The 26781-nt window shown below is 40.4% G+C and overlaps 1 protein-coding gene across 2 annotated transcripts in view; it reads left to right on the top strand.

Moving 5' to 3' along the window:
* Positions 1-16748, top strand: part of LOC149309411 (BAG family molecular chaperone regulator 1-like) — a 31694-nt gene extending 14946 nt beyond the window's left edge. Inside the window, exons 6-8 of one of the 2 annotated variants that reach the window (XR_016281900.1) lie at positions 3512-3574; positions 7008-8719; positions 14995-16748. Coding sequence is in view for 1 of the 2 variants with exons in the window: in XM_089532401.1 (XP_089388527.1) it covers positions 3512-3574; positions 7008-7097 (153 nt within the window). In the remaining variant the exon portion in view is untranslated. Of the gene's footprint in view, positions 1-3511; positions 3575-7007; positions 11169-14994 lie in introns of those variants that run through there. The other variant, XM_089532401.1, reaches the window with a different exon arrangement.
* Positions 16749-26781: the final 10033 nt, after the last annotated feature.

The following is a 26781-nucleotide window of genomic DNA, read 5'->3' as shown; positions in this document are numbered from 1 at the left end:
CTATAAATTGGCTGCGTTCGTGTTCTGACAAATACGACCTAAATGCAATAGCTATTTTGCTTAGTTAATAAAGAATTAGTTGTTATAATATTGTTTATTAACTTTACGTGTATATGGAGATAATAAATCAAGAAAAAATAATACATTCTTCATGATCACATTGAAATCATATTCTTAATTGATGCCTAACAGGCTACAGAGAATGAAATACTCATAGGGTTCTCAAAGCAAGGAGTGCCAAACTGGGACCCATGAAAGCCCCATCCAGTAACAATAACAACTTTATTTATAGCCCGCTTTTCTGTTGCCAAACAATCAAATGGCTTACATCTAAAAATCAGTCCAATACAATATACAATACATTGTACATATAATATCCCCGCCATCCCCCAAAAGAGATTAAACACATTACAGTTAAAGTTTTGTCAATTAAAATTAGCTGTTAATAATGCGTAAAATAATTGAATGGGCTGAGTGATAGACAATACATGTGGGAAGGGGTTCATTTTTGGCTGAGTGGTTCTATTCAGCAAAGGCCTGCCAGAAGAGATTTCCTAAAGCTGTCTAAGCTAGTCATTGGACAGATCTATATACTTACCAGACCATAGTGCTAACAGGTGTGGGTTGATGACGGTAATCTTTAAAAAAATTTCAGGTCACAAACAATTTAGGGCTTTAAAAATAAAATCCAATATTTTGAACTGGAATAGTCACATAGTACATTTGAAGGTAATCTAAACTGAGAACTGCTCTACTAAGATGTTGCCTTCACTGGGCCCTTAAACTCAGTTGGTGAGAGTCTTGTATAAGCACCCCAACGAGTTACATTATCTTTGTTGTTGAATTTTATTTTAATTGAATATTTAAATGTTATTGTAACTCAAGGTATATTGCCAAGTTCACCACTTAAAACCTTGAATAGTTGGACAACGTATTCCTGGAGAGGAGACGTAAGCTGACTTAAGGTAAAAAGGAAAGATGGTGAGATCTAATTTAAATATTATTTTATGTTTTCCTCAAGCTGATTTTTTAGTGAGTTAATGAGGTTAAGTTAGTGTCCTTGCCATTTAATAGTCTCTGGGGATCTTGCCAAGTATTGAATTACTTCTTTTAAGTTACAGTTGTAAAGCCTCCTAGCTGTGATAAATTATAAAGCATATATATTGACTGCAGCAGTTCCTCAATGCCACTGTAATAATTCGTTTCTCTCTTTATTCATTTTAAACATCTACTTGCTAGCTGTAACATGCTTGAGTTATCTATAGTGATTAGATGGGCTTCTTGCATTCTTGTGTGCATTCTTAATCACATTCTCCTGTTGCCTAGCAAACCTCCCCCTTTCCTCTTGCAGAAAATACATTATGTTATAGAATGCTGGGGAAGGGGGGTTTAATCAAATTAACACATTCTTATTTTCAGCTCAGAATAAGATTACCCATAGCTTCATTTATGATCCAGAATTGTTCTGAGAATACCTACTGTTGGAGTGGGCAGGGGTTGGTTATGGAGGTATACACTTTGTCGTATGCAGCCCAGAAGTGATGTAGGTTGGTGTTTGAGAGCATAAATCAGGTCATCCTGGTTTAAATGAGTAGCCCCAGGAGTCATAAAATCATTAGGGGGAAGTCATAAATAAGTCAACCACAGGCTCCATCGTCAGTATGGAAATTATCATAATGCTGAGCAAAACAAGGCTGTTGTAAGGAAAAAAAATTGAATTCTTGAAAAATTATCTTCTGTTTATTTGAAGGACTTATATCCCACCCACCAAAAGGGTCTTAGGGAGGCATACAGCAAGTAGGACAAGTTTTAAAAAAACAACAAGGCAATGAAACATATACATGGGTAATGTTGTACAGTTCTTTGTGCCCAAAGAAGAAGTTTTTACAATCTGTAGCTTGTGCACCATAAACCTCTATTTGGATAAACAAGGTATCTTCTGAACCATTTTGGATCCTAATTTTTGTTCCTTTGGGATTAAATATCAGTACCTTTCATAATTTTATGTCTTTTCCTTGTCATAACATCTTCTAAGACATTTTCTGAAGTATTTGTGCTGTGCATTAAAAGCCTAAAAATTCTGTGCCAAATAATGCTGTGTTGTGGAGCCTGTGTTTACATTTTGTGATTTGTGGTATTTTGTTTATTTTGCATACTCCTGCTGGTCCCAGTTATGCGAAAGGCCTGATTTCTCACAGTTCTTCCCAGCCTGTCTTATATCTTTGGAGATTACATTAGATGTCACCCACACATTTTCAGACTTACCTTAAGAAATCCATAAGCTAGAAGCATTAAAGTGGAAGGGGGGGAGGGAGTTAGGGATGTCACTTGACATTTCCAGGAAGTTGAATTTCATATCCAGTGGAAAATATTATGCTTGCTATCTATAGTTGTGAAGTATACCTTTGAGGGATATGTGGTCTGTTATTGGAAATTTCCCCAAAAGAACCAGCACCCTTTTATGTGGTCTTTTGAACAACTAACTGAATGCTTACATGACAAGATGAGCTCATGCTTTGGTTGATTTCTTCTGTCAAATGAAGGCTCCAGAGGAGATCTAGAAAGGGGGCACCAGGCATTATGAGGAGAGACAGTTGAAATTCATACCCCATTCCACTGACAGAAGCCTTTTGTGAATGGAGAAATTTAGTAAAAACATACTCTGTAGGGAAATGGTAGTGTAGGTAGGTACACTGACTTCTGTAAGTATCAGGAAATCAGCAAATGTATCAGTCACAGCTAGAGTATACTCATTGACCTTGTTATCAAAGCTAGTCTAAGTCTCATTGATCCCAGTGGTTGTACTCTAGGTAGGACTGGCATTGGATTTTGCTCAGTGTTGATCTGATTGCAAAAATTAACATGGAAATGGCAAGCAGGAAAATTTTGGCATTTGATATATGTTGCTGGAGAGGCTGAATCCAGCAGAGTAGTAGACAGTTAACACAACTGTTCTTTAAACTTGTGTTAAATTTGAGTAGCTTTATTATTAATCTGCAGAATCAATGCATTAAAAGGCACACCTTCAAGGCCTAAACAAGAGTCTCATTATTGACCTGAATTACCTTCTGTAGCAGTTTGTGACAAACAGTGAAAACCGTCATCTAAAGTTTGTGTTAAGAGGAACTTTATATTCCACCTTTTTATCTGCTTTCTAAAAGACTAGGCAACAAGTCTTAAGAGCTTTTATCAACAGTTGTAATTGCATACTTTATTTTGGCAACACTGTGTAGTGATTATACTCTGCACATGCCACAACATAGCTAAATATTCTGCTGTGATTCACAGATAATGCTAGGCATGCTGTATAATACATTAGCTTTGCTGTTGAACTGATTAACTGAACTAAGGTGATACAGGCTGACTGATTCTGTTTTGGTTAAAATGCCAGCTTGGGTATACATATTAATGAAGCATCTTTTGTGAAGTCTGTATTTGGACATAAGGCTAAATATATTGTTTTCAGGAACAGGCAACATCAATTTTGCATCTATCTTTGTTTTTATTTCAGACTCTTCCTGAGAACTTCAGTGACTGTAAACAGAAAAAGAAAGGGCTAGTGAAAAAGGTTCAGGTAAGTCCTTTGTCAAATGTGCTCATGTGCTGCAGAAATTAGAAAGTGGAACTTTCAGTCCTTAAGGAAATGTACATAACTTGTATTGAAGACTTGCCAAATCTTCAACCTTAAAATAGTTTTATGAGTAAATGTTAAATAAGAACAGTGTATTTTTAATAATTAAATTGTTGTTGTGTGCCTTCAAGTGGTTTCTGAGTTATGGAGATCCTTAAGATGACTCTATCATAGAATATTCTTGACAGAGGTGGTTTGCCAGTGCCTTCCACTGAGGCTGAGAGAGTGTGACATGTTCAAGATTACTCAGTAGGACTCCATATGAACTGGGGATTTTAACTCTAGTTGCCCACAGTTCTAATCCAACAGTCAAAGTATTACATCACTCTCACTCTCCAAACCAAAAACTTTTGTTTATAATTTGAGTGCATTTCTTTGCCCCTTTTTATTAAAAAAAACCCTCAATTGTTTCTAACAAAAGTAAGTACAATAAAAATAAGAGCAAAAAAGAATAAAATAAGAAGACAATAAAGACAATAGCATGCATTACAACAGTTCATTAAAGAACTTGGTTAACTGATAGTGTTAACAATTAAGAAAATAATCAGGAAAATATCTGGGGAAGAGTGGGTCATCTGTTCACAGTAGAAACAACCAATGCTAAAAAAATTATAATTATTTACAAAAAATAACTGGAAACTGCATTGAAAACCATTCAGTCTCCAGTCCAGTGAAACATAAGCAGTTCTGCATAGGTTTTAGTATCCGTTGATGAAGAAGTCAGTTAAAAATACACAGTTAAACAATTATACAGTTAAAAGTAAAATAAATGGGTGCATGGTGCATTTGAATATGTGTGTGCGCGCACACCTTCAAGTTGCCTGTTGACTTAATCCAACCCCATGAATTTCATAATGTATTCTTATGCAAGGAATTCTTAGCAGTAGTTTTGCTAGTTCCTTCCTCTGAACTACGGAACCTGGTATTCATTGGCGGTTTCCCATCCGAGTACTAGCAAGGGCTTACCCTGCTTAGCTGCCGAGATCAGCTGGGATCTGATTCCTTTAGATATTTAGGCCCCTGAAAGTAAAAATACCGTTTTTCATACTGTGTTGATGTTCAGTGGACCTTGTTGAACATCTGCTGTTTTTTAAACAAGGAACAAGCAAATGGTGGTTCTCTTAATCAACCTAAAGAAAAAAAGAATGGAATTTTGTCTTATCTATAGCTTACCTTTATTGGGAGAAAAGATGGCATAGGAATTGTTGTGATTGACCCTTGCCAACGAAGTTTTCAATATTTGCTATGAAGCAGTTTTTCTTCACTTCTTTCATATGAATATTTCAACTAAACTGTTCAGACAATTGGAAAACCACAACATTTAGGACTGGGAAGGATTCCTCTTACTGAACATTCAGAAATGAGCCTTTGCCTTAACCTGTGTAGTTTTCTCATGCACATAGTTTAGTCTTAATGTAGAGGAGGGTGGGGCAAATGAGACCCTGGGGCCAAATGAACTCCCAAGCTGCTTTTGAAGTACATGCCCCCTCCAGACACCCTTGACTGCCTTTTTTAAAACCCAAAATAAGGATGACAGTATTGCTCCTAGAAGCACCCTACCACCACCATTTAAAACAGTTTAAAACTGTTTTTCAAAAGCAGAGGTGGATCTTAGTTTTTGGTACTTTGAACAGTCTGTGCAGTTTCCAAAAGACGGTCCCAAGGCAGAAAATCAGTCTCCAGGCCCACAGTAGTTCCCTGACCTAGAATAAGGCAGCTGGAATGTCTTGGTGGCCACAGCTGTATTATGACACATTGTGTTTATTTCACCACTTAATGGTTCTGACAAGCTAAATTGGCTTCAGGACTGACCTAAGAAAACGTGTCTATAAGGTATGTTTGTATATGCAAATATTATTGCAGGTGTGGGCAACTGCAGGGAGAAGGAGGGCTGCACTGGCACCCCATGGTACCTTGGGGAAGCACACACACTACTCTCTGCCCAACTCCATTTTATTTATTTAAATATTCTCCCTATGGTCACTATTTAAATTTAAAAATAAACCTCACTTGTTCACTGATTAGCAGTTCCTTCCTTCTGGCCATCATATTTCTCTTCCTCCTTCCCTGTAAGCCTGGGAGCTCTTTGTGCCTCCATCTGTGGAGAGACAAACTGAGTGAACTCATTCAGTTGCTCACACTTGCCACCAGAAAGAAGCTATTCAAACTAGCTGCTAATTCTCTTGTATCACGCTGGCAGCTTCCTGACTGGCTCTTGAGAGTACTGTCTGTGGAACTGAATTGGAAACCAAAGAAATGGCTACTGCTTTGACATAGGTTAGCCTGTTCTCTTTCCAAACAGACTGGTGCTAAAGGTCCATAGAGCAAATTATCTTGAAGCCTTGTTTATTTTTTTCATCTTTAGACTCAGCAGCAACACCACTGGGAATAATTGAGGCTGCTGTCACACTGCAAAGATAATCAAGCTTGACACTACTTTAACTGCCATAGTTTAGTGCTGTGGAATTCTAGGAAGTGTAGGTGTGTTTTTTTTATCACAACTTATTGTAGGATTTATTAGTGTCTTACAGACAGCCAAAATAAAGCTGCTTCGAGTCACAGTGGAGGTATGGTGTTTCAATGATGCATGTGTCCTAAGAGTCCAGAAGTTGCACCAAAGCCACGCTCCAGCCCTAAGGACTGGAGCATGGCTTTGGTGTGGCTTCTGGACTCTTAAGACACATGCATAATTGAAACACCATACCTCCACTGTGACTCAAAGCAGCTTTATTTTGGCTGTCTGTAACAGGCCATTGAAATATTAAACACATACAATTGAATACCTCAATACCATAATGAAGGCCTGCCTTTCTAGTAATGATTAACATCCTTTTGCAAGTAATGGAAATAATGTTCACAGACAAAATGGCTACCAATGCATCCTGACTCAAGCATTTGGGTGCTTCAGATGATAAAAGAAAAAAAATCAACAACTGAATTTATTATTCAACAATTAACACACTTTTTTGGTCACTTCCATAGCTGAATGTTGTGGTTCAGGTGTGACTGGCAGTCACTAAAGCTGCTGCCTTGTCTTAACAGTAGTTTTGTGATATATTTATTCTTCTCTGTCAGAGAGCTCTGGTGCAACAACAAAGTACAATTCCCAGAATTCCATAGCATTGAGATATGGCAGTTAAAGTGTGCCAACCTAGATTATTTCTGCAGTGCAGATGCATCCTGAGTGAATGAGGCAGAAGAATGTTTATTTCACTATACCATGGACACAGAGGATGGCCATGATCTAACAGTCATCTAATAGTTTCTTGCATCCACTGTTTAATCTGAAAAAAATGAGTTTTTTTTCCTTAGGGGGAAAGGGCTTTTCAAAGAGATCCTAATATATTGTCTCACACTTCTTCAATTTTGTTTTCAGGCTTTCCTCGCACAGTGTGATACAGTGGAAGGAAGTATTGGTCAAGAAATGGATAAACTACAGTCAAAGAACATGGCCCTGGCAGAATGAGGCATTTTTAATTAACTAGGAGAAATAATTGCTCTGTGAGCAAGAAGACTTTGCTCTTGATTTTGGAGCACCTGTTTAGTGTTCGGAATTTTATTTTAAACTGAGTCTGGTAAGGCTGTTGCATGTCAGCCATTGCTTGCTGATCGTCATGTGTTCTGCTTAAAGGCCTCATTTTGAAAAAATAATCCTGCAATTTTTCTTGAATATAGTCAAGAATGTTTGTGTGATCATAAATGTTTCGATTAACTAAATGTTGCTTTTCTTTATACACCATTAAGAGCAGTAATTAATATTGATGTTGTGAGGTACTTGTATGCCTTCTGGATCATATTTTCAGAATGCTTAAAGGAATGTACTGAAAGCTACTTTTAACTACTTGGCTGAATATCAGTAGGCTCTTTGATAATCATTATATTATTGTGATCTTTGTATAAAAATTCAGTGTTCTTGGGAGGGCAAAGGCACTACAATGAGGATAATTCCTTGTATCTAACTTCCTATTTCTTCTGGTGGGGAAAAATCCTTCTTGTTACTTGTCCTGTCTTAAGGAAGAATGCAGGGGTTTGTGAGTTCTGAACCTGTTACAGGCTTTCTGGCCTCAATTTGTTCTTCCTGCTTTTCTTTTCAGTCCCTTCTTTCCTTACACTACAGTGTGGGAAGGAGGAATATACTGTGAAGATGTGTTACCAAGCTACTCAACCCAAGCATTTGGCTGATAAAGATGGAATCATGTCAATATGTTTGGGCACTAAGGAGACTGCCAAACGGTCCGGTGATTTGCCCATTAAATGACTCTATTCTGTCCTTTCCAGAATATTCTTCTCCGTCCACTCCTGCATAGAAAAAAAGCAAATTGATTGAAGCCAAATCCTAAGAAAGGATTGTGACTCATGTATTACCAGAGTGCTTCTGTGATCTTGCAAGTGTATTCATTGAGCACTTTGATGCCAAGACTATGTGCAGTATAGTGGTTCAGCATATGTTCCCATCTAGCATAATGGTAAGCAAAAATAGCACCAACTGTTGAGACTGATTCCACCCTTTCAGCCTTCCACATGAGAAATTTCAGTATCCAGAGCTCTACAACTGCATGTGATAAAAAAAGCCTGACTCGAATGGTTCACTGTCATTGGGAATAAAATGGGTACAAAAGCCAAATGGCAGACAATCTATTCTCTGTCTTAAACAATCCAAGTCCACATCTTCAAGCACAAGCAGAAAGTTTATAGACTTACTATTCAAATGCACATGAAGGAGATGTGATTTTTGCTTGCTTTGGGCACAAGACTGAGCTAAGATAATATTAACACGGAATGCCTTTCATTCAGTCCCAATGAAGTTCTGAGGGTGACGTTCTGAGGACATCATCACAACTAAGAAGCAGCATATTTTTCCACCTGGTTCTCTTCCATCCTTCTAAGGAAATGATGAACCTCTCTTCACAGTTGAATTGGGTGTTGAATTGTTTCTTGGTCAAGGAGAAGGGGTTCCCTGGAAGAAGATACTTACATCATAACACGTTATCTAAAATACAGACCTAAAATCCTGCTGGAAAACCTGTCTGTTGGTTTAGATGGAAGAGTATTCAGGATTTCACCCACTATTTCTTGATTTTTTTGTAGGTATGTGTGTTGCAGAGCTTACATTTTAACACTTTGAAAAGTTAAAACAACCTGAGGTAGCATTCTGCGCAGGTTGTCTGGAACTTCTTAATCTTTCCAGAAGGAGTTGGATAGCAATTTATCTGCTTCCTATGATTTCTTTTGTCTCAGCTAATGCAATAAGGATTCTTCAGTAGGTAGTCCAGCAGATGGACTACTTTTAGCAAATATGGAAAGTTCTCTCCTCAAAAGAAAATCAAGTAGTTCAGAGGTGGGCTGAAGTAAGATTGAGGTTTATTGATAGTAAGTGACAGCCTGCATGGTGTATGAGTTTTGGACTATGACTCTGGAGGCTAGGATTCAAAATACTGCTCAGCCCTGGAAACACACTGGGTGAACTTGAACTTTCATCAGATACCATTTGGGGGACTTTCCTGTAAACCTGTGGTCTGCCTTCCACTGTATCACACTTCCCTTTAATATTCTTACTCTTCAGTGGTACAGATGACATATTAGTCCAGTCTAGTTTCAGTCTGGAGAATTGTAACACCATCTTCCTTTTTACTATTTCTTTTGCCCCTTTTCATCCTCTCTTGTATAACTGTTTTGTGCATTGTTATATCATGTTTATGATAGCATTCCATTGGCTTATGCATCGGCTCCCTCCCTCCCCCTCCCCCAAGAATATTAGTTCAATATGCTTGGTCCAGCTACATCAAACTTCTTACTAGGAAAGGTTTGCTGTTCATCCCAAACCAGTTCGGGGTAAAATCATTCTCAGGATGGCAGGTGGAGCAATCCACCATGTAGCAATAGCATTTCCTAAGCATTGTACAGTATGTAAGCTAATTGCCTGCAACAAGCTGGGTACTCATTTTACCAACCTATGAAACGATGGAAGGCTGAATGGACCTTGGAGTTTCTGGGATCGAACTCTGAACCTTGTGGATGCAGTACAGGCATTTAACACTTACGGGTTTATCCCCGCATGCCAAACCGACTAAGGCAGGAGTCAAAGTTAATTTTCATTTTTACCATTACTACTCCCCCTTCTCCCTCAGTTTTTGTTTTCTTGCCCAGCCAACCTGACGTATTTTGCCCCTCTCCAGTAAAACCGGAGCAGTAATTAGAATCAGGATGAAAAAGGGACAAGGAAAGAAAGGAAATATCTTAGAAGGAAAACTTAAAAACAACAGTGATTAAATTGGATAGCAAAGGTGAGAGAGGGAAATACTGAGAAATGATTCCCAGATGACTGCTGCCCAACATGTCTTAAGAGCAAAAGAAAGAAAATTTACAAAAAATATTTCAAACCTCTAATGAGAATGAATTAGATGGAAGGAGAAAAGACAGAAAGAGCAAAAAACCTCATAACAGCAAGACTAGAATTTACATACCAGAGATGCAAGAAAAAGGTTTAAGGAACTGCCAGCCTCAAATGGAGCACAACCATTAGCAGGCAGACAGAGGCAATTCCCAACAACTAGTGGAGAAGGAACAACAAGGAGAAGTCACATTCGTTCAGAAACTGATGACAGATTTAATATAAAATATAATTTAATTCATACAGATCACAAAAACTATTGCCTTAATTTAAAACATTAATTAAAAATGCACCGAGGAATTAATTAAATAATATATTAAGAATTAATATTATACAACAAGATTGTTAAGGGGAAAATGAGATTACTTTATCAAACTTAATAAATTTAATTAATGGTGCACCAAATAAAACACAACACACAGAACTAGATACATAACAAAGCTATAAGTTAAAAGAGAACAATAAGGGGAAAAGAAGAGGTATTCAAAAGACAAGACAGGGAGCTTACAGAAGAAGTTAATGGGAATTTTAAAACTGCAATACCAAGAAGGTGTTAAAGGAAAGGGAAATACATGGATGAGATGGAAATAGAGGAAGGCCATGAAGAATGGGATCAGGATTTAATGGAGAAATATGCTGATATTACAGAATGTTTCTTCAGATGAGGATAATGATAAAGAACTAAATACAGAAAGGATGCTCCAAATATATCTCCATGTACCAATGGCAGCAGTGGACAAGAGCTTAGCTTCCTCAGGTTTGAATTCCAGGGAGAATACTATCAGTTCAAGGCTCTTCCATTTGGCCTGTCCTCAGCACCAAGAGTCTTCACAAAAGTACTGATTCCATTGATAGATTACTTGAGGCAAAAAAGAGCCCAGGTTTATCCTTATCTTGGTGACAGATTGCACCAGGACAGATCAGGAACCGGACACCATGTGTTGGATTAAAAGATGGCCACAACAATAATGTCTATACAGGGGTCACACATCAATCATAATTGGGTCATAAATCACAATGTATTCATAAAGCATACAATAAACTAATCATGATTGGGTCATAAATTAAATTACAAGCATAATCATAGCAATCATAAATTAATTTTAAGAAGGTGCATGAACCAGTCACAGTAGTAATAAATTACTCGTAATCCCATCGTAAATCAACCTGCCCTCATAAATCAACCACTGTCATGATAATTTGCTGAATGCAGCTAAACTGAATGTCAATTCAGGTGTAGGGAAGACAGGGTTCACCATCCCACCATGGCCCAGAATGCAAGTCAAAGGCTCCCACTATTCAAACCCTTTCCAAGATCACAGTTCGAGATTCATCTTGTGTCCAATGAGCCTGTCACCTTTCAGTAGCCCTAGTTGTGACAAGCCAACACATGCTGTGAGCTTATGATGCACATAAAAGGTAGGAAATGAACCTTTGCACAGGCAGCACCTGCCAAGCGGCACCAGAATTATTAAGACAGGACACAACAACTAAGTGTCAGCCAAGATCAAATACACCATATATTTAAAGGAGTACATTATTCAACATATCCAGTAGCCCCAGGCAGGGCAAAAAACCCCAAAAACCATGCTCCAATAGCAAGGGAAAATTCCCTCCTGTCCCTCAAATGCAACCAGTCAAAGCCTGAGGATATGGTAAAATGTAAACATGAAACATGGGTGGGTGGGATGAGTCGTATTGATGGCCTAGCTCCAACTAATCGGAGCCATGTGTGCTGGCCTATTTAAGGCCTTGAAGTCTTGCTCCAAATAGTGCAAGACTTCTCTGTGATAACGGGTGAGATTTTGCCTAGAACTCTCCCTAAATCTCACAAGGGCCAGCTGTTCTCACAAGACATACCTCCACATCCTCCGAGCAGTCACTCGGAGGGCAAGCAGTAGCACATCAGTGCTGGTATCAATACCAGTCTGGTGCAAACTGGACCCCTCTGTGAGGCACTGGGGTGGCTCTTAATGAAAGTGGATTCAAAGAGGAAGGTAATGACAGACCTAAACATACATTGCACACTTTGAGATTAATGCCTTTTAGAAGCTCTAATAAATACCGACAGTAGTTACATACATTTGTCCATGGAGAGAAAAACGAAAATAAAACAGGAAATAGGCACATTTAAGTGACTTCAGAAACGGCAGATTTAATGTGATTCGCCAAAGTGATGGTACAATTAATATTGGCAATTCAATTGGTGACATGGGGAAGATGTTTACAGAGACTATCACTCCAATAGTAGAGAGATGTTGGAAGAAAACAGCATTGCAATCAAAATACCATTTCACGTGAGAAGGGAATTGAAGTGCTGGCTGCTGGGCAGAAATCTGGACAAGGGACTACTTTTGAGGATTCACAATCAAATAAAGGTAGCAACAGATATGAGCTTGTCAGGATGGGGAGTGCACTGCAAGCACCTGTCTGCACAAGGCATTTGGACATCAAGAGACAAGAGGCACAACATAAATTTCTAGAGCTGAAGGCAGTAAGGTTGGCACAGATTCCTGTCTTAGTTGGGTTGGCACGCAAGGATAAACCCATATGCGGTGGATTGCTCCTCCTGCCATCCCAGAATGAATCTTCTTGGTAAGTATAACTTGTCATTCTTCACAGCCACCCTCACCTCCAAACAGAAGGACCCCTCGCTATAAGTCCAGTGTTTTGTCCCCAATTAAATTTTGCTTCTAGTAATGGCCATGTTAATAGTTGGACCCACTATGGGAAAAATAAAAGGTGCAATCTTTCAGTTAGAATTTATCAGGGTGCTTCAGATATTTTTTTTAACCTTTTAATTGTTTGGTTTGGGAGGGGGGAACTGTAATCCATATAAAATGATGCTAGTTGAATATTCATTCACTCTCATAGTAATTGGAACACATAGGCGTGTTACAAACGCGCACAAAGTACGTGCTCCACGCGTACTAGGGTTAGAAAGGGGTGTGCTAGGGTTAGGAAGTGTCTTACCTTCCTCACGGGCCTTGACCCTAGTACGTGTGGAAAGGACTTGGGTATATATATTGTGCAACCTGGAAAGGCAGGAGCGATTTGCATGTGTATTGTTTTGTTTCTCTGAAAATGCCAGCCACAGATAGTGGCGAAACGTCAGGAAGAAACTCTTCTAGAACTTGGCCACATAGCCCCAAAAAACCCACAAAAAAAATATGGATGCCAGCCATGAAAGCCTTCAACGTCTCGCATAGTGCCCCAGTTGAGACTGGAACAAAGCCAGCATTAGAATTTCTGTCGAAGAGTATTTTGGATGACACAGTGAAGCAAATTGCTGAAAAAAATAAGAGGATACCTCGAAAATGCTATAATCTGATTACAGAATGAAAAAACCAGAGAGCAGTATTAAAAATTCTGATGTAACTTTCAACTTTCAAGACTAATTTACAAGACATAAAGAACAAACTACATATCATCTCAGGGGATCTCAAAGGAGCCCCAAAAGCCCCCCAAATCCACCCTGACTTACATCATTATATATATAAAATGATGTATATAACAGAGATTGGATTTATGATAGGAATGATGTTTTCCCCGAATAGAACAATCGGCTAATTTCTCCCCACCTTAAGTATAATTCTACTATTTCCCAGTAGATTGTTGTTATTATCAGTATTTTAACAGTTGATTTTAAAGTGTAATGTGTTTAATCCTGTTGTAAACTATCTTTAAATATAAAATCTTTTACCCATCCAATAACAAAGGAATGCTTTGAGTTGAAATCATTTACTAACTGCAATTCTCTAAATGTTATCTATGGCCGGTTACACACTGGCACTTGGGACGTCCGCAGGACGTCCCATTTTAAAAAAGGGGCGTCTCTTCTAGACGCCCCTGGGTCTAATACGGACTCTGTCCGTACAATATGGCGCCGGCTGTTCCACACGGCCGGCGCCATCTTTACGTATCGGACGCATAGCGTCTGAACGTGTCGCGGCGCCTATGACGTCGCGAATGCGCCAGCGGCGCCTCGCGACATCATAGAGGCGCCGCAAGAAGGAGCTCCATTTTGGAGCTCCTTTTTTGCTCCGCGCGGGAGCCGCGCGGTGTGGCTGCTACGGCTCCCGCACGGAGCAAGCGGCGGCGGCGGCGGCAGACCGCCTCAAAGCGGCGGTCTATAACCCGCCTATGTGATTGTATGCCCCTGTCAGAAAATATATGTAGGTCAAACTACTAGACCATTAAGAACTAGAATTTCCGAACATAAAAGTACTATTCGGAATAAAAGTTTGGATACCACATTGGTTACACACTTTTCACAATTACATCATTCTCCTGATTCTTTAAAATTCTTTGTAATTGAGCAAGTCAAATTTGGTTCATTTTATAGTGGAAACAGACAAACTAAACTCTTACAAAGAGAGTCTTTTTGGATTCATAAGTTAACATCTAACACACCTAAGGGTTTAAATGAACGTCTAGATTTAAGTTCGTTCTTGTAAGTCTGCTGAAATTTAATCATTAGACAATATTACACATAAGGGTAAAGATGTGATTAATTAATGTCAGTTCATTAATATGGGTTTGGAGGACAGGATGATAACTTAAGGTTAATTGTTGTTATTGTTATTTTTTGTTGGAAATGTACGGACAATATGTCATTACAGGTTGATATTTACTACAAATGCCATTGGATGTATATGAATAGTATTGTGATATACATTCAGCCAAGTTTTCAGGCTTTCTTTGTGGGACTTGTAGGACTACATAACCTAATGGATATACCTTTAAGAAATTACATGCTCTAGATAATCACCTGTATCCTATTGTAGAGGCAAAGTATATTACAATATACACTCTCTGTAAATTCTTACTGAGCAATCCTCTTATCAGTCAAGCCAAACTGTTTGGAGACGTGGGTAAGCTAAAATACTGTTATCTTGATATTGTATATTATTATGTATCTTATTATCCCTGTTAATTGCTGTACTAATTTCTGTTAACCTTGTATGTCTAGAAACGTGACATAACTGGCAATGTTAGTCCGGCACAGAATGATTCAAGTTTGCTGATGAAGACCAACTAAGGGTCGAAACGGCCTCAAAGCACTCCGGAGGTAGCCGTCCTGACAAAAATAATTTTCACCATTGAAAAGGTAGAATCAATGAAGGACTCTGCTACCTGTGAAGACCACATGCCATATTTTCATGCCTCGTTGCTGCAAGCACCAATGATGATTTTTTCAGTTTGATTGATGGGACTGGGTTGCTGCAGCTTTATTACATGGACTTGGATCATTAGAGACAATTACAAGGATACAGTACAGTGTTATATATGCATATACAGTTGCTCTAATGTGTGTTATGAAGAGACAATATTGTCAGTACAAATGTATATGTTTTGGTAAATGAGATACATCTCTGTTGTAATTATCTAATCATCCATATACAATAATCGAGATTGGAACATTAGAATTTCTGTTGAAGAGTATTTTGGATGACACAGTGAAGCAAATTGCTGAAAAAAATAAGAGGATACCTCGAAAATGCTATAATTACAGAATGAAAAAACCAGAGAGCAGTATTAAAAATTCTGATGTAACTTTCAACTCTCAAGACTAATTTACAAGACATAAAGAACAAACTACATATCATCTCAGGGGATCTCAAAGGAGTCCCCAACCCCCCCCCCCCAAATCCGCCCTGACTTACATCATTATATATATAAAATGATGTATATAACAGAGATTGGATTTATGATAGGAATGATGCTTTCCCCGAATAGAATAATCGGCTAATGATTTCTCCCCACCTTAAGTATAATTCTACTATTTCCCAGTAGATTGTTGTTATTATCAGTATTTTAACAGTTGATTTTAAAGTGCAATGTGTTTAACCCTTTTTTAAGGGGGGGGGGTTAGATATAGTATAGTACAGACTGTATGTAGTGTTATATTGACTGCCTTAAGTGATTGAAACTGGATTATTTCTGCAGTGTGGATGCAGCCACACATTCTGCTCTTGAGCTCCAAACTGTGATTTTCATAGAACTGCTACGTTTTCAGTGACTGTGATTCATTCTGCTCTTGAGCTCCAAACTGTGATTTTCACAGAACTGGGACTTTTTCACAGATCACTGCTGGAACTCTGACTGTAACAATCAGTGTCTTAAAATGAATAAAACACAGAAATTTAGGAGTCCTATTTGGAGGTTTTTTTCTCCAAAAAGTGACAGTATTGCAGAATGCAATTTATGTAAAAACAAGCTATTTTTTCAAGACATCTAATTCCAACCTAAAGAAACATATGAAGAGCAAACATCCAACTGTTTGTATTGATGATATCTCTTCAAAAACTATTTTGAATTCTTCTGATATTATGGTAAGAAAAATTGATTTATGCATTGGTTTACTACTAAGGGCATAGCCAGGGAGGTCCAACGGGTCCGAACCCCTCAACATTTGTCAATTATTTTTATATTATTTAAATAACATAAATACATATTTTAATATTACACAAATTAATTAACAAATAAAAATACAGTAGTGGCCACAGGTCACAGGAACCACTGAAATAACAGAAAATTACTGATTCAATCCTGGATCAGTAGCAACAGTATCGTAGTGTACAGATCACAGAAAATCACAGTTTTGAATCACAGATATTTTAAAACCACAGTAACAGTTTTCACTGATATCAGTAAATCACAGTTATTCCATTCTGCTGCCTTTTAATCATGTAAGCCACTTTGATTGCTCCTGTAGCAGAAAAGCAGGGCATAAATAAAAGTTTTGTTATTTATTATTATTTATTATTTTATTATTTATTATTATTTATAAATTTATTGTAAAATAAATGAAGATAAAATAATAAATTATAAATTAAATGTATTGGTCCCTGATTGGCAACAGTTATCATTTATTGGCTATTTATTGCTCTTGTTTTTAAGTATGTTTTAATTGTAATTGGTTTAATTGTATTTTAAAGGGTGGGTGGGACAAGGGTTTATGTTATGGGCTGCCCCAAGTCTATTTCTTGGTGGAATTGGGGCTGCCTGCCATATGGCAAGGGGGGGGGGCTCCCTTTTCTTTAGTTATATTTTGGCAAGGTAAACGGGGAGGACTATGGATCTGAACAGTCACTAGAATAGGCTGTCCCATCCTCCCAGATGACCCATTAAAGGACATGAGCTCCTGAGCATCTGGGTCCCCATTTTCTCCATTGCTGCTGCATTGCTCTGGAGGATGCAGCTTTGCCTTCTCCATCCCACTGGTTTTCACCAGCCCCAATTTCTTGGTGTGGGTCTTCTTTGTCTTTGCATAGCGGTCCAGGTTCATATGTATCCACCTTTCCTGCGTAGTCATCTGAGCGAAGACAAGGAGGAGAGCACCTTGCTGGTGGTGAGGGTGGGGACAATGTGGCCGGCAGCTGCCACACAGATGAGACATGGAACACTCCGACCTCAGCTCCTGATGACCCATCTCCAACTTTGGCATCCAATTGGGAGAGAGCACTTTCCCCATTTGCTCCACACTTGTGAGTGCAAGAAATGATTTCTTCAGCTTCTCGCAGGGCTGAGTTTCGGGAGAACCCTTGAAGCCTGGATGATGCTTCCTGCCCTGCACATGTTGGGATTTGTGGTGAACACCAGAGGTCCCACCTCTTGGTCCCTTGCCCTGTTGGTAGAAGCCCCTTGAGCCAGGAAGAAGGCATCCTGGACTTTGGTCCCCATTGGAGAAGGTTGTGCCATCCATTTGTCCAGGTTACAAGGGACCTTGGGGTCCATGTCATATAGGACGCTCCTCCCTGCGCACCTGCTGCTATATCGTTGCGGTGGGTGCTTCTTCACTTCTGCCTCGCCTCCACCAGTCTCCATTCCTGGTCATGGCCTTTCTTCAGTTTTATGAGGAAGTGCAAATACATATGCAGCTGCTCACTGCAGTTGATAACACGTGGGTAGACACATAGCAGAGGACCTCGCAGTGAAAGAGGGTAACCAAATCTGCAGCTGCCGCATGAGTGGTACACGGGGTATTATGCCTTCAGTAGCTGACCAAACAGATTTTGCACAGTATGCAGCTGTAGGTCTTTCACCATTTGATTCAGGCTTATTGAGAAGATGTAGGATTGTTCCAGATGCTGGAGGGAAAGAATACCAGGAGGTTCCTGCATGCCAGTGAATGGCTCTACCATGCTTCCTTTTTGAATGTCACCTTGCAGTGGCTGCAGCACCTGGGAGTAAGGAACTTGTCCACTGGGAAGGGGAGCTGCTGGTGTCTCTGCCTCCTGCATTAGGACCTTGCAATCCTCTGCTCTTCCCTTTGGTGTGTCTAGGATGGCAATTCTCTCACTAGGACCAATTACGGGAATAGGCTGGGGAAGCACCTCTGCCTTGGCTAGTGCTGCTGATTCCTGAGAGAAGACCTTCCCTTGCTGTGACCCACTTTCCTTCTCAGAGGATATGTGAGGTTTATAATCGGAGGATCCTTTGCCTCAGCCATGGCAGGTGATAAGGAGTAAGGAGAAGACATCCAGGCTGTTGGGAGGAGATAGGGAATCAGTGAAAGTCCCTTGACTTTTAGCAGCTGGTAGAGAATGAGCAATAGGCACGGAGGCTGTGGATGGCGAGGAGCTAGCTGTAGCGGGCTCAGCTGTGGGTTTTGTCAGAGAAAAAGCCGAAGGCACCAGGGTTGTAACAGGTGGCAGGGTGCGATCAGAAGGCCCCTGATGCTTTGGATGAGTCCTGAGAGAACCTGAGGAGAGAGACAAGCACATATATATTGGTGGATTCCTTAACTAGGAGGAGACAGCATACCTATATAGAACATTCGTTTTTGTATGACAGATCCCATAATTCCCCCTCCACTGGGACTATGAACATACTTACTAATGGAGTATCTGAGTATTAGTTCAAAAGGTAACTTTTCCAAGTATTGTGCTACAGCAGTGCTGTAATGGATGCAGGGTGAGCTCCCAGTTGAGAGACAATTGGATGAGCAGGAGTGTTTATGTAGAGTTTAGAAAGTTGTGCTTTTAAAAAGCATATAATTCTTGCTACTCATTGCTATGTCTGAGAATTAACTGATTGTACTGTTTGTTGCAAAATGTATTTCATTGCTTAAAACGACCCCTTGGGATTCATAGGAGAAAGAGATGAAATGTGAATAATCCCTGAAAACTGCTCTTTAATAGGAACCTGAATTCTTGAAAATGGCCTTAAAAGGTAATTTGAAAAGTAACTGAAATGTAACTTAAATGCCATACAGCAAGAATGTGCTATTACTTTTGAAATGTTACTGTATTACATTTGCATTACGCAAAAGGTAACTGGCTAGTACTACCAATTTCATGTAGAGTTTTCATATATCATATCTAGCATCAGACATGTTTTTAAGAGTTCCTGATGAGCTAAGTAAGCTGTCCCAATGTGGGAGTCCTAGACAGTACTAAAAGAAATACTGAATGAGCTTGCACTCCAATCTCCGGGCTCTTTTGCATGTCCTCTCACATTGGAAACTGAGTCCCACTGCAAAAACATTTAAAGACCATCATGCACCTCACTCCAAGATGTGTTCTTACTATCTCGGGGTTGTCCCAGATCCAGTCACTCTTTCCGTTATTACAAAGTTAAAGGCATGAGCCAATTCGGCCCCTTTTGTCAATTTCCCAAACCATCAAATACCCCTTGAGGCTATTAGAGGAGATACAAATATTAGCCCCAACTCTAGCCCCACATGTGTAGAGAGGCTCCTTCTCACTCACTCTGTCACCCTGAGACACTATCTGAGCCACTCTCCGTTTTCCATGAGCCTATCTTCAGGAACGATAATCATCGCTTCTCTAATTCCTGTTATCTCTCACTATCCAGTCTCCCCTTGCCCCCCATGTCAGCCTCGTATGGTTCCTAAATTTGCTCACAGCTCTGAAACTTGGCTTTGGGCACAAGGCTCAGCAATTCCCAGGAGTTGCTGTCTTGACCTTCCTCAGGAGTACTCCTTGGTTCCTGGTTCTCAGACTGAGCTTCCATCCTCCCAGCATGGCTGGCAATGGTTCTGGTGTCAGCCTCAGCAAGGGAAAAACCTTCCACCGGCAAGCTTGACGTGTGATCAACCGAAAGGGATGCAGACCGAGTGCTATCCAGGGAGGAGAGGGATGTCAGGGAAATGCTAGAGAGGCTGGGGGTGGAGAAAGACAAAAGAAAGAAGGAGAATTTTGGAGCTATTCTTTCCAAAAAGTGAGAATGTGATGGTGTACTCTGTGCTTCCTCAGAGATGCCCTGCTCTAAAACCAGGCACACAGGCAGTGTGTATGTTGTTTCAAGGGTATGATTATGCTTCCTGGAAACATCCAGCCAGTATATTTGTTTCCCTTAAGACCCTTCTAGCTAAACGCCACCTGAGCACTTTACACCTAATGGAAGTTAAAGGTGTTATGATGGTATAGGGTACAGTCAATACAGATAGACAGTGCCCAAATCTCTCTCTCTTTTTTTAAAGATGCTTTTTGGATTTAGATTAAGAACTCAATATCTTGACTCTCTTATTGTTCATATTATAGTGGGTCCTTTGTATCCTCTGGGGTTTGCTTCCAGGCCACCAAAATCAGATGCTCAAGTCCCATTAAATACAATGGCATAGTGAAATGATGTCCTCTTAAATAAAATAATAAAATCAAGGTTTACTTTTGGAATTTATATTATTTTTCAGTATTTTCAAGCTGTGGATGGTTGAGTCCATGGACAAACAACAACAACAATAACAAAACAACAAAAAAATCCATGGATATGGAAAGTGGACTGTGCGAATGCCATCCCCTCCAAAACAACCCTGACATTTTTATAAGCAGAAACTGACTATTATGTGTCCTATTGAACAGTCCTGGATTTTAAGTTAGCCATGGTAAAGACAGGTGCTTTTCACCTATTTGGGACAAGACAGAATCTCAGACCCAGTTTGTATGTTTATATTATCAGTTCAAATATTTTATCTTAGTCTTTGAATATGAGATTGGTTTGTTTTCATGGTTGTATTTATCATTTTCATCATCATCATCATCATTTATTTTATTTCTACGCTGCCTTTCTCTCAGAATGGGAGCCAAGGTGGCTCAGAAGGAAACCAGTTAAAATCTACCTGTGCAATTTCCATTTCATAGAAGGGATCCTATTTAACTATGCCATTGTATTCATGGGAGTTGAGCATCCGTGGATTTTCGTATGGAGGCACCAATTTAGCTATCTTGCCCAAGGTCAGCCAGTGGGTTTACATGAGGTGGGATTCAAACCCTGATCTCGAAAGTCATAGTCCAGCACTCAAACCACTACACCACACTGGCTGAGTGTAGTTCTGGTTTATTTGTCAGATCCAGGGCCAGTACCCTCAGCTCTCCCTCCTCCAGCAAAGCCCGTTATGCATGCAGAGGTCTATTGGATTGTTCTGTTCAGCACAGCTTCATTGGCCTTATATGGCATTTTGCATGTGTCAACACTGCGGGGAGTGGGCAGGGGGAACCAGTCTAAGAGTGTCAAAGGGGTTTACATGCATAGCCCCAGGACAACTGGGCGATGGGCCCTTCAGAAGCATTCCCAGCTCTGATGCCAGATGTCAGTAATTCTCTGGATGGTTTACAGGTCAGAAAGGGTTCTGGCTCCCAACCATTTAGCACAGCACTGTGAAAAATGTGACTACAAGGAAATCCCTTGGAAAATTAGGCAGTTGTTTCCTGTTGGAACTTTCAGCCCAAACTGTGGCAGTTGCAGAATGGTCTATCCCCGGTTTAACAATAATAACCACTAAAAAGTTGTCCTAAAAAATCAAGGGCAATGAAGGAGAGGGCGGTGGTGCCGAAAGGGTGACTGTCGACTACTCAACTTTTGGTTTTGTGTGTGGCCTCAGCTTTGTTTTTGTTTTTAAAGGAGGAAAAGGCTGAAAAACAAGGAAGACTCACATGAGGCCAAAAACACCAGTGCACTGCCTACCTTCCCTCTAAAATAAGAAACTATCTGCTCACCAGTCCATATCTCCTGGAAACTGAAATTCAAAATCCTGATATTATGCTGGCAGACCTGTCACAGCAAAGGGGAAAAAGAAACAGCAGAAGAAAGCATTGATTAGTTTGAGACTTGAGGAGAGGGAAGAGAGGGAGCGCAAGATGGCCATAGCATTTTCTGTCCATCCCAAATGGCACATTATGCCACCAGGCTCTGCCTCAAGCTGTTCAGAGTATTCTGGCTCCTGGATTCCCCTTATTACCTCCCCACTCGTTATTAATGTTGGGCGGATGTCTATACTGAACCACATATGATTTCCTTGCTCATGTTCATGTTTGCTCATTGTCAAAATACATTGTTTCATGTTTGCTCATTGTCAAGAGACTAGCATTTTGATACCACTTTGTTTTCACAGCTGCAGCTTGCAGAATCTGGAATGGCAGAGGCAACAGAGGTTTCTGGTAGGCAATTGGAAATGCCTCCCACTGAATCACAAATCCCAGGATGGAGCTGTGATGTGATACTTTTGTGTCTCAATGGGGCCCCAGGAATTGTTTGGATTTTCCCATCGAGTCCTCTTTCTTACCGGGCACAGTATAGCCAATCGATTCATGAAAATGAAGAGAAGAAGCATGAATGCTAAGAGCTCCATGGTCCAATCGCTCCAAGTTTTGCTTCATAACATGATCTTCAGCCAAAGCAACTGACAAACTGCCAATGGCCCCTAGAGTCACTTCCACATCACAAAGCATTTAGATTGTTGCTTTGGGGAAGATTCCTTAAGCTCTGGCGCTGGAGCCACAAGTAAACAAGCCTGTCCTTATTGTGCTTGAGAGGGTGGGGGTGACTTATGAGAGACCCCTACCCAAAACCCCTTCTTGGTGGGCCCTTCCTTCTCACGGCCACCTTCCCGTTCAATGCTAAATGAGGTTGTGCCCCAGAGGAACCAGTTCTCAGGACTTTATGTCTAACTGAAGTACCCTGAGCCTAAGAGGCCACAGGAAATGCATTTTAAAACTTTCGTTTGATTAATAATGAAATTATAAAGTATAATAAAATTGTTTCTTTATTTATTCCAATTCATACTGTGGGCAAGCTACACTCTCTCAGCCTCAGGGGAAGGCAACGGCAAACCTCTGAACAAATCTTGCCAAGAAAACCCCATGATAGGTTTCTTAGGGCCACCATAAGTCAGAAACGACTTGAAATCAAACAAAGCATATATATATATGCGCAGAGAAGATACTGCAATCTACAGGCTATTCTACCTTTTGTCTCTCTGTGTGGTAAAACTATTTCTCTTTTTCCTCCATGTCGAAGGCATGTCAAAGATGCTGTAAGCTATATTTCAAAGGAATAAACTGTAAGCTATATTTGAAAGGAAAAAACTGGCAAAACCACCTCTGAGTAATTCTTGCCCAAGAACATCTTCCAAAATTTGTGAAGTTATCTTAAACCAATATGCAACTTGATGGCACCCACCCAGAAAAAGACACGCAGCAAGGTAGGTGTCCATTTTAAGCTGGATCCTCATTTAAAAACATAGAAAAAAATTAAATATTAAATTGGAAGTACTGTAAACGATTCACATTATTAGCATATATTAGAATTAGGGAAGTTTGAGAGCACTTTAACTGCCATGGCTCAATGCTAAGGACTTCTGGGAATTTTAGTTTTGTGAGACATTTAGCCTTCTCTGTCAGTGTTGTAGTACCACATTCAACTACAATTCCAAGAATTCCTTAGCACTGAGCAATGGTAGTCCAAGTGCTGTCAAACTGCATGAATTCTGCCCATTGGCCAGGTTTCCCTATGAATAATTTGTTGCTGGATATCTGGTTATTGTCAGGATAAGGACAGTCGTGTGAATATCTTTGCCGCGATTGCTCAATTTTCACAGGATTATGTCAGTTTAAACCCCCACTTTCCCCCAATTTCCCCCATGTGATAAAATCCGGGGACGGTAAAGATAATCCTCGGTCCTTGCTTGTGTGCTCTTTTTTATTAATAACCATTTCCATCTTGACCCCACTCTGATTTGGACTGGCCACATACGTCCTGTGTTTTTTTTATCTGTGAAGTGTAGGAAGATATGGAATCCCTCGAGAACCAGCATGGTGTAGTGGATTGAGAGTTGGACTCCAAATCTGGAGACCAGAGTTTGAATCCCCCTGCTCACCGGCCAGCCATATAAGCCCACTGGGTGATCTTGGGTGATTCACATACTTTTGGTCTCAAGGGCAAAGCTCTGAACAAATCTTGCCAAGAAAACCCCATGATAGGTTCACCTTAAGGTCACCATAAATCACAAATGACTTAAAGGCATACAGCAACAAAAGCAGCAACAACAAGAATAATGGAATCTATCACTAAAATACTTTACGTAATGCTATCGCAGAATCTCCTTTCTTGTAATTTGAACGTATTGCTTTGCTTCCTAGGGGCTATTCAGACGTGATTTTTTTTTAGTGTGACGATGCAAATAATTTCACTCTTGCATTCTGGTTTTGTTGTCCATGCCGTGGAACCCACCTCAACCTTACAAAGAATTTCCTGACAGTAAGAGCAGGGAACCATCTAATTAAAAAGATTGTATGTACAGCGCTGTGTAAATTTACAGCACTTCATAAATAAAGGTTAATAATAATAATAATAATAATAAGAGTTGTTCAAAAGTGGAGCACACTTCCTTGGACAGTGATGGAGTCTCCTTCTTTGAAGGTTTTTAAACTCAGGATCTTATTGCACGGGGGAAATCCCATGCAAAAATATGGCAGGTTACAAACCGCCATTAAAGTACGGACTCAGTCTGTACTAGGGTTAGGAAGGTGCGGTGCTTCCGCACCCCCCTAACCCTAGTACGGACTGAGTCCGTACAAAATGGCGGCCCCCCTTCCACATGGGGGCCGCCATGACGACGTCACGACCGCGCCGCCTCTACACGGGGCGGCGCGGACGTGACGTCGTCGGTCCGCACCAGGGCACCTAGGACGCCCTTTCCGTGGACCAGGAAGGAGCTCCATTTCAGAGCCCCTTCCTGGTTTGCGGCGGCGCTTTGCTTTGCTGGGCGCAGCCTTCAGACGGCTGCGCCCAGCGAAGCAATGGAGAAAGGGGCCAAGTGGCGCCTTTCTCCTTCTCCCTGCCGCCGCGGGGTGACCTTGGGGCTTGAAGCCCCAGGGACACCCCTTTTCAGGCTGCGGGGAAGCGGCGTTTTGCTGCTTCCCCGCAGCCTGAAAAGCGGCGGATCGGGGCCTCAGCGGCTGCCGCTCTGCATGCTGAGGCCCCAATACACCGGGGAAAGGGGCGGGTGCAGACCGCCCCAAATGGGCAGTCTATAACCCGCCTAAGTGTTTAAATTGGGAAAAACCTGCAAAAGTGGGTTTGATTTTCACACGGTTATACTAATGTTAACCCAAATGGAAAGTGGAAGGAAAGTAGACAAAAGCCTCTCCTTTTCACTTTCGGAAAATCCTGACAGTAAAAAGGAGCAACTTTTGTTTACTTTCCGTTCAGTTTAACCTTAGTTTAACAACAAGGTGTATGAGAATCCACCCGCTTGTGTGAGTTTTTTCTAGCTTTTAAATCCTGTTTTTGCATGGGATTTCCCCCATGCGATAAACTCCAGAGGCTGGATGGGCATCTGTCGAAGGTGCTTTGATTGTGTCTTCCTACATGGCAGGGTGTGAGATTTGATGGTTCTTGAGGTCTTTTCCAACCCTATGATTCTGTCAATGTGTATCTCTGAGAATTCGGTTGCTCACACATGCCAGCTCTCAAATAAAGATGGAGTCGATAATGCAACTCTATTTTATCCTGATTTATCCCGGGTCTATTCGCATCAGTTATTCACACAGACGACAGTACAGATCTTTTAGAAAAATACCTAAAATCGATTATCCTTGGTTAAGTCCTTTTTTTGGAAGCCCCACCCCAAACTTAATTGGATGCATTTGAAAGGCATGTGAACAACAGATTCAACCCAGATTCTACCTGGATTATGTTCATTCTCTAAATAACCCTCTATTCTCTGGAGCTTATTCCATTTCCCACCTGATAGCCATTCCTATTTTTGAAGAGTAGTTTGTGACTCAATCCAGGAGGAAGCCTGTGGACGAAGCAAGGAAGGCTTCAGATAAGGGCTCATGGTGACATGTCTTATTGAGTGTATGTGGCAAATTGAAACTGTCGGTCGTGAGAAGCTTTCCTGCAACTTCCTATCTTTCTTCACAATGGACATGCAGAAGGAAAACCCATTTTACAAGGGATGTGTCCCTCATCCACAGCCAGTTTCTCCTTCTTCAGGGAACATGAAGCTTTCAATACTTCCAGTTAACAATCTAGAGATTTAATCTGCTCCTTATCCCGTTATTCCCATAGTTAATGGATAAAGCAAGGAAAACACCAATAATCCTATATTTCCTGGATTTTAGGAAGTTATTGTAAGATTTATTCTGGAGTTTTTAGATAACTGTAAAGTACAGAGAAAGCCCAGTATTTGTAAACCTAGTTTTTAGATAACTATAAAGTACAGAGAAAGCCCAGCATTTGCAAATATAGTGATGAATACAGAATTTAATTTCCTTTCTGTAGCTTTGGGAGGAGCACTCCTCAGCCTAGGAAACTCATTTTCCATAACTTCCAATAGTCCATGGTTGAAAACATGTGGCCAAGCAGCATCAGAGTGTGGTCAAGATGGCAAAGATTGTCAATAAGGAAAACACACATACCCTAGGAGAGGCGGCAGCAGTTTGCTTTTGATTTGAGCCTATTGGGAAGAGCAGGATTCCTCCTCCTCCTCCTCCTCCTCCTCCTCTTT

Source organism: Sceloporus occidentalis, unplaced genomic scaffold (assembly GCF_023333645.1).
Source record: "Sceloporus occidentalis isolate IW3139 unplaced genomic scaffold, rSceOcc1.0.p SCAF_7, whole genome shotgun sequence".
Taxonomy (NCBI): domain Eukaryota; kingdom Metazoa; phylum Chordata; class Lepidosauria; order Squamata; family Phrynosomatidae; genus Sceloporus; species Sceloporus occidentalis.
This window is presented reverse-complemented; position numbering and strand designations above follow the sequence as displayed.